The sequence below is a fragment of the Necator americanus genome, chromosome X, assembly GCF_031761385.1.
Source record: "Necator americanus strain Aroian chromosome X, whole genome shotgun sequence".
NCBI lineage: Eukaryota > Metazoa > Nematoda > Chromadorea > Rhabditida > Ancylostomatidae > Necator > Necator americanus.
In genome coordinates this window covers 22,877,360-22,891,992 of record NC_087376.1, presented here as the reverse complement: position 1 = coordinate 22,891,992, position 14,633 = coordinate 22,877,360, and the positions used below count along the sequence as shown (strand labels likewise).

The 14,633-nt window shown below is 44.3% G+C and overlaps 2 protein-coding genes across 4 annotated transcripts in view; one reads left to right on the top strand and one right to left on the bottom strand.

Moving 5' to 3' along the window:
- Positions 1 to 14,633, bottom strand: part of RB195_024919 (uncharacterized protein) — a gene marked incomplete at both ends in the record, with an annotated part of 89,873 nt that overhangs the window by 32,391 nt on the left and 42,849 nt on the right. For all 3 annotated transcript variants that reach the window (XM_064212861.1, XM_064212865.1, XM_064212864.1), the window contains 2 exons: positions 1,413 to 1,522; positions 4,373 to 4,477. In XM_064212861.1, the coding sequence (XP_064068744.1) occupies positions 1,413 to 1,522; positions 4,373 to 4,477 (215 nt within the window). The remainder of the gene's footprint in view (positions 1 to 1,412; positions 1,523 to 4,372; positions 4,478 to 14,633) is intronic.
- On the top strand, positions 12,991 to 13,428 carry RB195_024927 (uncharacterized protein; the record flags this gene model as incomplete). Its single annotated transcript, XM_013435240.2, has 1 exon — positions 12,991 to 13,428. The coding sequence occupies one exon, from the start codon at positions 12,991 to 12,993 to the stop codon at positions 13,426 to 13,428; it is 438 nt and encodes a 145-aa protein (XP_013290694.2).

Sequence of the window (14,633 nt, the reverse complement as noted above, 5' to 3'; positions counted from 1 at the left end):
GAACTCGCAGCATATCTCGAATGGCTCTTCTGATCCGAATGAGGCATTCGAATCATTCGCTCCCGTGAGCCTACGGTACATGCTAGGCCTCTCCGATCCCAAGTGAGCATTCACTGTAGTCCCTAAGCTGGTGGTTCAAAAAGTAGATAAAGAGCTTATCTGTTTAGTTGTGGAGAGGTTTGTTCGTTTAAATTGTGAACTGAATCGCCCATTTCAGTCTCGTGCAAAGCTAATCGAAAATCAATACGACATCCTACTATGTCGAGCATTTTTTGAAAGCTGAACCTTTCGATCACAATAACAATTTTAAAAAGGTGGCAAAATTTCTCTTACCCAAATAACTGGTAAATAATAAGGAAAATATCTTCAGACCAAAGCGAAGGCAAATGTCAACAAATTTAATAGAAACCATCACTGAAATCTTGCACGTATTCTCACAAAGAAAGTACATGTGTCTTAGTGCCAGATGCGATATCAAAAATTGCACCTGTAAAATAACAATAGCGTATTGATTTTGAATGCGCTGTACACGAATTGTTAAATAATTCTTCGCTTCACGTCTGGAAATTTCTCTCCAAAGGATAAACGTCAAACCGGACACACATACATCTTCGATGAAGATCATCTAAAAGAATCCAACGGACAGGATCCTTGTCAGACAACTCAGTGTTTGACTGAAGAATCCCAATGCAAGCACACGACTATCCAGAACCATCCTCATTCGTACGGAGATACGCCTTCTGGATTCACCGGATCTGACTGGCAAGACTACCGGGTGAGTAAAGATGAGAAGTGGGTGCTATATATCAAGTTCTCGCGCAAGCGCCAGTTGCTCAATCCGGGAGAAATAGGAGTCCCAACGTCTCAACCGGAGTCCCAGGAGATCATAATGTGTTGGTTGTGGAATGTCAAAGAAAAGTCATTCACTGAACCATTCTTCCCCATCCACCTTACAATTCGGACATTGTCCCGTTCGACAATCATTTGTTCCGACCTCTGGCTCATCACCTGGAAGGGCCGTCAAATCGCTGATGAGAATGAGCTCAAAGGACCTTCAGTTCTTCTTTGATCGCAGGTAAACGGACTTCCACAAGGAAGAAACCTACAAATTAAATATCTAGTAATAATAATAAATAATAGTAACAACTTCGGCAGCATGTAATCGATAACGATGGAAGATACGTCACTACATAGGACTGAAAAGTAAACGTGAAAGAAAAAAACATTTTGCAAATTAAATATTGGTTAATTAATACAATGTATGTGTAACAGAAATTGGTGCGAAACCTTATGCTTTGTCACTTAAAACAGGTAACAGGACTGAGTGTTATTTTGCATTAATCTGAGAAAAGAAATGCTTGACTATTAGATGACTGTTAGCAAAAGAATGAACATAAATCAAACAAACCTACCGTCCTAAAATACTCCCTTTCACAGGGCGAAAGTCTTCCAACCATCCGTAACGATATGAGTTCTCGATAAACTGGTGCAGATTGCAATTTTCATACACATATTCTATGCTCTATAATTAAACGTGACCAGGAAGTGCTAATTCAATTCTATACAGGACTAAATCAGCAAAGCAAGTGGTAAAATGAGAGGAAAAGTATAAAGAAAAGCATTAAACCCGTGGGTTTGTACCGTTAGGTACCCGCAGCTTCCGCGACAAGTTATCCTTAAGGGAAACGACTGGCAACGGCGATCGCTAATTGCCTTGCGCAGCAGTTAATAGCGTCAGCAGAGCATTGCTCTGCGTTTACCTTATGCCCCGCCCATCATATCGTCCATCTTCGGCCCTCATGGTCTAATGAGGTGCGAAACATGCCAACATGCATCAAAAAAGCACGTTATCTCTGGTATTGCTTCTGTACGGAGTATCGACGCTTGCGTATATACACATCAAACGATTGCATACGAAATCCCGGAAATAAAAATGTTTTATTTGTGTAAAGGGCGGGTGTGGTGTGGCGGTTAGAGGTTCCGCTTACTGCACGATCGATCGGAGGTTCGAATCCGCCCTAGTGCTCACCAAGCCTTTCATCCCTCCGGGGTCGATAAATTGGTACCAGAGTTGTCTGGGAGGATAAAAGCACTGACTTGATCATCGGCTGGCCCCCGCAAGTCATTGTATAGGCCAACACGCGTTCCAAAACCTCAACGATTACGAATTCCAGTAAAACGCGTTGGCGCATCCCAAGTGGATTGATACGCCAGTGACTTTATCCTTTTTATCCTTTTTTTATTTGTGTAAAACGAACACATCGAAACCTTTACAAACCATTGCAGTATCTTACCTTATCATTAAATCACCTTGACTCCCGTTGATCTTCGAACTGGTAGAGCGCCAGTAATTTTTCCGTTTTCCCCGATCGCGTGCCAGACTCGTCCAGTGGTTCCTCTTTTCGCGCGCGGCGACGTCTCTAATCTCTAATCGCCGACGTAGGAGAGAACTTCAAATCCCGTCCCTCACTTGCGTGAAACGGAATCATAGCATCACTCTCTCAATTGCGCGTTCAATTATGCTCACCGCGTTTTTTCCTGCTTGCGAAACGCCCAGGTTTCCGAAGCATAGGTCAAAGCAGGAAATATGGTGCTGTTAAAGAGGTGAGCACGGAGCCGGGTGTTAAAGAGGTGAGCACGGAGCACTACTTATCATTTGCTCCGTCTACTATTTGGTGTTTCTTCGCTTCCGAATTCCACGTTTGCCATTAGTTCCTCGGCTAATTTTCGATTTTGGTTTTTCGAAACGCCCGAAATTTCCAATATATTAAATTGGCAGCAACCGAGAACTGCCGCAGCAACGTTGGAGGAGAAAAAGAAATAGACGAAGGGTGGAGGGAGGAGGTCGTATTTGAGTGGGTTGTGTCCCGTCACCACGTTTGACTCTGACGCAAAGCATTGCGTCCTCGTTGAAAGCGTGTAGAGATAGGTCAAACCTGAAACTCGGTGCAGTGGCATAAGGGGCTGCACTCCCCTTATGCCACTGCACCGAGTTGCGCTGCGCGGTTGAGATCGAGAGGGACCTTCACTAACACAATTCGTAGCTGCAGTTTGCGAAGTTGAAGTGAAGTTTGCGAATGATGGACTCACCTTGACCACAACCTACTTGCTGCTAGCTCCACTGCTTCGAGCGCTGTCGCCTACGCAGCAGCACTGAGCTTTAGCGGTTTTGACGAAACTCTACTGCCTCTCCGGGGGAAGCTTCTATGAGCTCTTTTCTTCTTGTTTTTCTTCTTCATTATTTTCTTCATATAATAATGCACCAAAAGGATCCCTGAGTTTCAGAGAAGTTCGTGCCCGCTTTTTTTCGTTTTGCTACTAATGCTCTTCAAGATTTAGGTTTGTAAAGTATGGATTTCTCTTCCATTTCTTTGTGCAACTGTCCATAACTAGCGGTTCTTCGTTATCGTGATGATGAAATCCCGAAATTTTTCTCAAAGGAACGCCACAGTTACACGAAGGTTGGGGAGAAATCCGATTTCTACGAAGTGAGGTCCTTGAAGAAATTGCCTTCGGATTGGAAGGAATTGCTAAACTAGCCTAATAAAAAGCTAGTTTAGCAATTCCTTCCAATCCCAAGGCCTAGAAGTCAACTCTATCGCGTTATTGCAATACAAACACGGCACATCACCCCACTGATGTTGTGAAGGATAGGGTTCAGTGATCACAGCTAGCCTAAGATATGCCTGCTACTACCTACCAGCAGCCTTCTGCAGGCACTTATGCGGCTGCAGATAATCGACTTCGAGTGCCTAACCACCTGCACCCCCACCCCTTACAAGACCGCCTACACCACTAAAAAACCCAATTTCCACTCAGAAATAGAATAGACACTAAGAGAGCTTTTATTTGGAAGACAAACCAAGTACTCTTGAATGACTGAGATATATCGTGTACAGTAATGGTACTGAGGTCGTCAAAACGACTTGACCACTGGTGCAGATGATAAGCGAGGGCGCTCAAAGTGGCGCGTTGGAACCAGCTGTTGCGATTGTGGTGGAACCATCGTTAGTTCCACAAGAACGGAAAGGATGAGTAAATTAAAACATAGTCGATCGGCAGGTACCACCTTCGCCAAGCCGCTTTGAGCTCAGCCGCAACAGCAAATGCACTAGGCTTCAAGTCGTTCTGACCGGTCTGTAACTATGGTTTGAGGTGCACTCTCAATTCAGGTAAGAAATAACATCAGTAGATGTTTAAATAGCGCTGCTAAACTTCATTACATTCATTGCTAAACTTCATTTAAGAAGCTCGAATAGTGATTAAACTAACTACAAACCAAATCGCAAAAATAGCCTCTTCGCTGAGAAATTCTGCATTAACACTTGTACGCTATGGACAAAAACATATGATAAAAGGATGTAAAACTTGCTTGTCCGAAACGACTGCACGTCTGCATCCTGAACGCGTCTGCCCTCCTCGTAAAAATATGACAATGATCTCCCAAATCCATTTCGTTTGTAGCTGCTTCACAATTCTATAAAAAAAAGTTGTTTTAGTTAATTGTGTTATGTCAATGTGAGAATTAGCTTAGAGGACGTAGGAGAAACAAAAACACAAGGAAAAGTGCATGGTACGTAGTAAAGGCATCGCGTTGGGTACATAATCCCTTAAAGGCAGCATTCCACGAATCTGGGGTGGTACGGATTTCAGGTGGAGTATCTGTATAAGGGGCCGTAGATTATGGGGACTGGGGTGGTTCTGCTCATCTGTCCCTGAATCACTGCAGGCAGCCGGCTCCTGAATCATATTTTGTTCGACGCCTTCTATTGCAGCGCGCCACCCTTGCACGCGTAGCGTCCCTTACTGCTTATCGGGGCAGTCCGAATTGATTTTCGACGAATCACAGGGCGGAGGCGGCGGAATGGGTGGAGCGTTACAACAGATGGCGTTGTACAAAACAGCATTCTGGAGGTGGCTGTTTGCAGTGATTCAAGGAGAGATGAGCGGAACCACCCTGGTCTCCATAATCTACGACCCCGTATACGGATACTCCACCTGAAATCTGTACCACCCCATTCGTGGTATGTTGCCTTTAACCCATCAAATAGAGTCGGGTCAAAATGACATGAATCACGAGTGTGCGCTGGGAACGGCGCGGTGAAGGCAGTAGTTGGAACCGAAGCCGACCGAAGCCGACCGCAGCGAAAGGTGGTGTAAGCAAAGGTTCCATCACGCTCCTAGCCGCTACGCTCCAGTGAAGCGGCTCGGAAAAAGCCGCGTGCGTAGTTGCGTACGTGTTTCATGTCGTTTTGACCCTACCATACTTTAAAGACAACAAGAGTTCTTGCTAAAACCATACTTTTGCTTCATATTGACTTCAACCCATAGTATACCCCAAGATTACCAGACTTCAGGACGTTTTGATGCGACCCTCATAGATTCTCGGACTGCAGAAATGAGCACCACTCATCCATACCTTCGGAGTACGAAGCAGCACCACGCTCCAAATCGTTTTGACTTGACTATATCTTCTTTTGGATAGGAAGAATATAGAAGGGTCTGCTAAACAATTGTGTTACCACTGGCATTTTTGCTGACCATAAAACATAAGCAGAAGATTGTGAAGCTTTTTGCTGTTTGGTGCTGTTGATTGGACATGAATTCCGGAAATAAATCCACCGCCACTCATTTTAGATAAGTCGCAAGTAATGCTTTCAGTGACCACCACAGTACGGTACACAGTCGGCATAAATATTAGGTTGTTCCGATATGAACGAGACTTTCGAAACTTTACGAATTTCGAACAGCAATTTGGACAGTTTTGGTTCCGTTTTGTTCCTGACGTTTTCCTGTAAATTTTACTTTCTTTTTTGTTTATTTTTGATTTCTGTGATATTTTTTTTTATTTCATAAAAATAAAGATTTATTTATTTATTTTTTATCTACTTTTTTATTTTTATTTTATTGAAGAAGTGATTTCGCGAAGTCAATGCTACAAATGGTTTCAACGCTTTAAAAATGGAAATGAGAGCCTAAAAGACGAAGAACGCCGACGTCGTCCTCAAGTGGTAGACGACGAATTGCTGAAGAAGGCGATCGAGTCTGATCCGACACAAACTACGAGGAAACTTGCCCAAGAGTTCGGATGTTCGAATTCGACAATTGACGAGCATTTACATACAATCGGGAAGACAAATCGGTGCGGCAAATGGGTTCCTCATAAGCTGAGTGATGAAAATACAAGTGTCCGTAAATCGAAAAATAAAATCGAAGAGTTGGGCTGGAAAGTTTTGCCGCATCCGCCGTATAGTCCAGACTTGGCTCCTTCGGACTACCATCTATTTTGATCGATGCATCACGGATTGTCGGAGAAAAAGTTCAACAATATCGACGAAGTCCGATCTTGGGTCGCATCATACTTCGACTCACAGCCAACCAAATTCTTTGAGGACGGCATCCACAACCTGCATGATCGTTGCTGTTCGTTGTTTGAAAGTTTGAGTCGAAAGTCTCGTTTATATCCGAACAACCTAATAAAATTATTGGCGTGGCCGGTTGCGTCCTCGATGAAGGTCCTCACTGGCCTCTCCAGAAGGCAAGGCAAGCTCTTTGGAGTTACTTCTTTTCGTTTTGTAAAAAAAAAGTTAAAAAGTTTTCTTCTCATTTCTTTTGGTATAGTAGTCCAACTAGCAAAGTTGTTTCCCACTAGTTTTAACATTTGTTTTCTTTTTTTTTCGTTTTTCTTTTGGGAGGAGGGCCTTAAGGCCCTTGTTTGTGCAGATTCAGCTGCTATCCCATTTTTCTTCCATCCCTCATGATTGTAATTCTAAGAGTTCTATTTTCTAGTTTACTTAGTTTAGGCTTATTATAAAATTGCTAAACTAGCCTTCAATTAGGCTAGTTTAGCAATTCCTTCCAATCCCAAGGCAATTTCTTCAAGGACCTCAATTCGTAGAAACCGGATTTCTCCCCAACCTTCGTGTAACTGCGGCGTTTCTTTGAGAAAAATTTCGGGAATTCATCATCACGATAACGAAGAACCGCTAGTTATGGACAGTTGCACAAAGAAATGGAAGAGAAATCCATACTTTACAAACCTAAATCTTGAAGAGCATTAGTAACAAAACGAAAAAAAGCGGGCACGAACTTCTCTGAAACTCAGGGATCCTTTTGGTGCATTATTATATGAAGAAAATAATGAAGAAGAAAAACAAGAAGAAAAGAGCTCATAGAAGCTTCCCCCGGAGAGGCAGTAGAGTTTCGTCAAAACCGCTAAAGCTCAGTGCTGCTGCGTAGGCGACAGCGCTCGAAGCAGTGGAGCTAGCAGCAAGTAGGTTGTGGTCAAGGTGAGTCCATCATTCGCAAACTTCACTTCAACTTCGCAAACTGCAGCTACGAATTGTGTTAGTGAAGGTCCCTCTCGATCTCAACCGCGCAGCGCCGTTTCGAGTGCAGCCCCTTATGCCACTGCACCGAGTTTCAGTTTTGACCTATCTCTACACGCTTTCAACGAGGACGCAATGCTTCGCGTCAGAGTCAAACGTGGTGACGGGACACAACCCACTCAAATACGACCTCCTTCCTCCACCCTTCGTCTATTTCTTTTTCTCCTCCAACGTTGCTGCGGCAGTTCTCGGTTGCTGCCAATTTAATATATTGGAAATTTCGAGCGTTTCGAAAAACCAAAGTCGAAAATTAATCGAGGAATTAATGGCAATTGTGGAATTCGGAAGCGAAGGAACATCAAACAGTAGACGGAGCAAATGATAAGAACTTCCATGCTCAATAGCTAAGCTAAATGGATCGAGCACAACATTCGTAATAAGTGAACAGATGCGATAAGTCGTAGCTTAAAGCTCGTAGCTTCCTAATTGGGTTGGGGGAGAGCGTCCACCCCAATCCGGATAGTCCAAAGTGAAGGGTGTGGCCAGGCGAGGGGTGACGATTACTTGCACCCGTGAAATTTTTCATTTCATATTATATTTAACTTCATTTATTATCATTATCTTGTCGCTGCCATCTATTACTGTTATTTATCTTATTTATTCAACTATTAGGCGTGTCCATAAGTAATCAATTGTTTCTGTGGGAACAAAAAACAAATGAATTTACTTACACTTTACCTTCAGTTTATTTTATCTTCACTCGATTATGTAATCTCCGCCGTTATCGGGGACCTTATACCATCTTGCTGGCAGAGCTTCAATCCCCTGCTCAGAGAATTTCGTTTTCTTTGAAGAAAAATTATTTACGATTCTAGGTAAGCTCGCGCGACATCGATGTTTTTGAAAATTCCATTCATTCCTTAGGGAATGTTCCATCGATCGAAATAAATGGAAATCAGATGGTGCTTTCGCTGGAGAAAATGGGGGCTGTGGTAAAACCTCCCAATTTAGCTGCCTCGTTTTTTCCTGGGTTAATCTTGCTGCGTGCGGCTTGGAGTTATCATGCTGCAATATTACCCCTTTTTGGTCGGACTGTTGACCAAGTAGCCTGAAGAGTTTGCTATCTTCTGAGTACTTAGTCTAGGATCAGTTTTCACCACTGATTTTAAAGCGTCATTATCAAACTCAACTCAAGGCCCTCTCAGATCGCTATCTGACAACTCAAAATCAAAGCTGGAAAAATTTCTAAGCCAGAAAATGAAGCAGCATTGTGCAACGACGTAAATGTTCTTCAGTTGGTTGATTATCCGCCATTTAACAACATTAATACATTTAACAAAAACATTTAACAACGGTGTAATAAGAACGTTGAATTTAATTGTCACAAAAGTAAGAGCCACGAGTTGTAATATTGCTGTACAAAAATGTCATCATGCATTGCATCGCAAACCTGACTAGACTGAAGCAAGTATTCCACACTAATAGTAATTGATTACTTACGAGTACCCCTAATATAATATAAAGTGAAAAATTTCGTAAGAATACTATGCTCTCCGCCCCTGGCCGACCAACCCACACTTTTTGAAATGTCCGAAGAGAGGTACACCCCATTTATCAAGGAAGGCTCCGCTACCTGTCACCTATTGCACCTTTTTGAGAGGGTTTTCGTGATAGTTTTATCTCATCTTGGTCAGTAGATCGCATTAGTCTTAAGAGATTTGATGGAAATGGGTGGATTCTTGTGGCTGCACTGATCTTAGCCTATATATCAAAGATTTTAGGAGGAGTATTGTATGAATCTTGCTTTCCGCTGTTTCCAACAACTGATCCAACTTCCAACTACCGATGGCTCTCACCCCTTCGCATGATTTCCACCGGAATCTTTTTCAGTGACTACACTACTTCGACGCACGCGTGATTGATGTACTTCAAAAGTGTTTTTATTAGCACTCCTAAATATCTGAAATGTTTGTAAGCATCTATTCTTGATTGAAACTGCGGAAGTGAAGTCCCAATTTGCCTTCCATGACTTACTTGATTTAATCGGCGAACTGATATTTTCGTATGACGCGATTACCCACATCTTCGCCAACTGAGTCCTTGAACATAGCTCTGTTCAACCTTCTCTATCTCCTGCGAGAGCTTGCCCAGAATCAATTCATTCGCCGCTATTCCATGTACTGCGAAACCGTACGTCTTGCCTGAACTGCCTATCCACGCTGAGTGTCCTCAGGTCCTCTTTCACCACCTCAGTCCAGAACTTCCGCTTTCGGCCAAGTCGCCTCTCCCAGCTTGAACCCGAGAAACTCCTCAAAACTCGTTGAACAAGGCGATCTGCCGGTCTCTTTAATATATCACCGAAGAAGCGAAGAAGACCCACTCCCGACGCGCTGTCAGATGTTGATATCTTCCACGTGTCATTCGCAAAAAAACCACATCGATTTCTGCAGAAATAGTTTCATTAAGGCGTACCCCAGGGCAAAGTAGCGAAGCAGCCGTCTAAGCAGTTTTCTTTCCGTGTAGTTGATTTTCGCCATCACTAGAGATGGTTTTGCCGAAGTCTCCGATCCGTCGTACATCATTCCAGGGGGAAATGCAGATAAATAGTTTCGCAACTTGTTGGTGGTGGACGTGGACCACAAGCATTTCGTTGAGGAGTTAAATACAGATATGGCCTTAGCGTATCTTTGTTGAACATCTCTCTCGTAGCTGCCGTTGTTCTTCAGCATACAGCCCAGGTAACAGAACTCATCGACGAGTTCTATCGGTTGCCCGTCCACTCTGATTCCCGTTCGAGGTCTCGAGGAGATCCACATCTGCTTGCATTTATCAGGGCGTAGACGTAGTCCATAGGCTACAGCCAGCTTCGATACAAGGATAAAGGACAACATGTTGATGTTTCACACTGCTTTCTGCGAAGAAAGGAACATCGTTGGCGTATTCGAGATCGGTCATGAGGCACTCTAATGGTGCTAACACGGTGTTGGCAGGACACTTATCAACGGTTCTTCGCGCAGTGTCATTGACGATGAAGTTGAACAAGAAGGGTCACGCCACTGGCTTATGTCTTACTCCAGTTCACACCTCCACCTCAAAAGGTGTTGTACATCTGGCTGGTGTTCGAATTGCAGCATTTGTTCGTTGATTCATGGCATCAAGCTAGCGAACAAACTTTCCTGATGCTCCATCAGTGCGGAGCGCGTTTGAGAAGACGGCCTCGGTGAGGAGATTCGAAAGCGGCTTCAAAGTCAAGAAAGGCTAATCGCATTGGCTTCGCATACCGCTGCCAGATTTCGATCACTCTCCTAACGATGAGCACCTTGTCAATCGTAGATCGGCCAGGACGAAAGCCAACTTGCTCGTCGCGCGTTGTTTCTTAGCGATGTTTAGTGGGTAGGTCCAAATCCTTGTACGTGACACGTAAAAAAGAGATCCCATATTAGCTGGGGGGTTAGGTGCGACGGACAACTTCTTGTAGAGTGGAATTATGATGGCGTGCCTCCGTGAGTCAGATATCCTTTCGTCAATCCATATTAAACGGATGATCCCTGTCATCTCAATCTAGGACAATGAGGGATATTTCAGCATTTCTGCGCTGATTCTGTCGTCTCCACCAGATTTTCCATTTTTCGTCTTTTGGATACAGACAAGAACCTCCGACTCGGTCGGTGACAGCTCATTAACCGCACATGTCGGTCTATGAACGTGCTCGAGTTCAGAAGCTGAAGGTGCATGCCGGTTCAGCAAGGTCTTGAAGTGATCCCTTCAAATTGGTAGGGTTGCTTCACCGAAAGCCACTACATTGGCAGTGCTGAGGACTGAAGAACATCTTTTCATTTCGTCGCTATACTGTTTTAGGGGATCATGGACTTTCCGCGTCTTTGTCCTCCTACACCTTTTCAAACTGCATCGCTCTTGACGTCCACTCATTATCGCGGTCTTGTTGCAGTTGACGATGCAGCTTCCTTCTAAGATGCTTTTCCTGGTTGAAGTCACCAGCGCTGCGCGCGGACACATACAGAATTGTATGTGGACTTTGTTTCCGCAGATGCAAAGGCAAACTTCTTCCGCGGCAATAGAACCGGGAGCGTTTTCCTTGCAGCGTCCTGGATGCACTTTGTGAAGGAATCCGCATCGCTGAGCTTCTTCCTGGTCCAAACTCCTACATGAATGGACACACGTTGGCGGAAATTCGTTCCGCATTCTTCGTCTTTCACACCTGCCATATCGATTTTCAGTTGAGGAGGTACTCCTCGGTTCCTCTTGTAGAAGCGTATCTCGAGGCTGAGAACTGGACGGTGGTCAGAGTCGAACGCGACGTCCCAAACAGCTCTAGATTTTCGGATATCTGACTGAGGAATGTTCCTCGCCAGAACGTAGTCGAGCTGAAGCTTAAGAGTCCTCATCTTCCGCTTCGCTGCACTTCAGGCGTTAAAAGGGTTGACCCTGCCACGTGAGCTGATGGCGTCGATGATTCCTTTTAAACGTAGAAGCTATGATGAGGCCCGTCTGTTCGCATACTTAGATCAGACGGTCACCGCTGTCCGACGTGCGCTCCACCGGACAATACCATTTTTCTGGCACATCGGATTGCTGTTCGAGTCCTATCTTCGCATTTGCGTCGATGCCGACAACGACCACCTGCTAACTTGGTATTTTAGACATCAACGCATTGAGTTCATCATAGAAGGCGTCGTTACTGTTGTCTTCAGCGGTTTCCGTAGATGCGTGAGCACTTACGATCCAGAGTTTACGTCCTCTGCGATCCCGCAGTCGTAAAAAGGCGCATCTAGACGACGTTGAGCCAAATTCATCCACCTGGTTCTTGTAATCGTTCCTGTCAGCTATCGCGCAGCCACCTACTTTGTTCTCGTCAGCGTCGCCGCAGTATATGGTGTAATTTTCGATGCTGAGGAAAGTTCCTCGCCAGAACGTAGTCAAGCTGAACTTTGAGAGTTCCCATCTTTCGCTTGCACTGCTCTTCAGGCGTTAAAAGGGTTCACCCCTGCCATGTGAGCTGATAGCGTCGATGATTTCTCTTGAACGTGGAAGCGATGATGAGGTCCTTTGTTCACATAAGTCGATTTGGAATATCTGCTACATTCTTGTTCAGAGCATGAATGCATAAAGGGCTGTTTTATATGGCAATATTAGAAGTCGTAGTATTGACTTTGGTGACAATTAAAATTAAACGTTTTTATTGGGTAATTGTAAAGTTGCAACCGAAGAACGTTTACGTTGCTTGCATTGCCTGCTGTTTCATTTTCGATCCTGTGTTAATGCAGCGATTACAACAAAGAAAATTCGTGATGTACATGGAGACGTATTGAAAGCCAATAAATGCTAACTCTGGTTTAGAAGCAAGATTAGCCAAAGAAAAAATAAGGCAGCTAAGCTGGTAGGTTTTACCATAGCCCCCATTTTCTCCAGAGATAGAGCAATCTGATTTCCATTTATTTCTATGGATGATACACTACCTAAGAAATAAAAATTTCAAAAACAACGACGACGTACGAGCTCACCTAGAATCATATTTTACTTCAAAGGAAACGATATTTTATGAGCATCGGATTGAAACTCTACCAGGTGCCGGATAACGATGGAGATTACAAAAGATACAATTAGATATAAGTGAAATAAAAAGTCTCCTGACTCCGAAGAAATGCCTGGTGTGGTAGCCGGAAGGACGGGGTTGCGGGATTCATATAGGCCACCGAAACGGAGAAGGGCAAGTATGTTGGTCTCTACGTATAACGTTCGTACGCTTGCAGCGGATGCGGTCATTGAAGATTTGATGATGCGAACTAGTATGATTAGGTATGACGTCATTGGACTGACCGAGACGAGACGACATCATCCACTGAACGTCGTATATGACGTTAGAGAAGAAATGTTCTTAGGTGCATTTCTTTTACGAAAAGCTACGAAGGAGTCGAAGCTTTCTATTGCACCCGAAAAGTTCTACAGAGAAGACCATAATTTCTACAAGATCATTGTTGGTGATTTTAACGCCAAAATTGCTGAGGAACTTTACATCTGGACCCACAGCCTACAATGGAATGAACAGAGAGACAGGCTCTCCGAGTATCATGAAGACTAAGACCATCCATGGTAACTCGTAATTTCAGGAGCCCTCTTCTCTACGCTGGATGTGGGAGTCACCCGGCGGAGGGTACCGTAATGAAATTGAGCACATCATCGTCAGTAAAAGGTTCTGCCTGTCGGATATCGCTGTTGCGCCAAAATTCTGTACGAGATCGGACCACCGCCGAATCAGAGGGAGATTTTCCTTCATAAGGAGAGAAAATAAAGCCGCTAAGTTCAGAAAACGAAGTCCCAGAACTATCATTAACTGGGATCTCTCCGCATTGGACAACATTGGGAGAGGAGTGCAATCGGCTGGTTGAACATCTTCACGAGTGCACGAGGAAGGCTGAGAGTTTTGAAGCGACCGAGAGACGCCTGTCTCTCGAAACTTTTGAGCTGATACGCCGACGCGGGGCAGCACAAGCCGCAAGCAACCAAGAACTCACGTCCGAGCACGCAAGGCTTTGTAGAGAGGCGAGGAAGACCTAAAAGAGAGAAGAGCAAGTGGTGGCTGAAGCTGAAGAGGAGGGAAGGAGCATTTGCTATGCCCGTCGAGACTTCACCTATCGCAAAAGAAAGATGACTACTCTCCGGAACACGAATGGAAGAACTATGGCATCGAGAAAAGGAATGGACAAAATCATCCACAACTTCTCTCATCTTTTCGGGACCCATGTGAACTTGCCTTCTCAGCTCAGCTAAGGAGGATGGAAACGTCATTCTACAGGTTCCACTGTGCGAAATACGACATGCTGTCACGTCGGTAAGAGAACATAAGGCACCCGGCAGCGACAGCATAAGGCCTGAACATCTGAAGAATCTCCGCCAGTTCTTACCAACAATCTGGCGAGACTTCTCGCACGTTACCTCTCGAAATGCAAGGTTCCTAACCAGTGGAAAACTAGCAGGACTGTGTTGTTGTATAAGAAGAGAGATACACAAGACATCGGTAACTCTTCCCCAATCTGCTTACTATCCTTCATCTACAAGCTCTTCACAAGAATGATCTTTAATAGTGTTAAAAAAAATACTTTGGATGAAGGACAGCCATGCGAGCAAGCACGGTTTCAAAAAGGACTCACGATTGACTACGTTCACACCGTTTTTTCGAAACTCATCGAGGTATCACAAGAGCACGAGATGCCGCTCTGTCTCTCCTTTATCGACTTGAAGGTCTTCAAATCAGTTGAAACGGAAGCGGTCGTAGAGGCCTTGGAC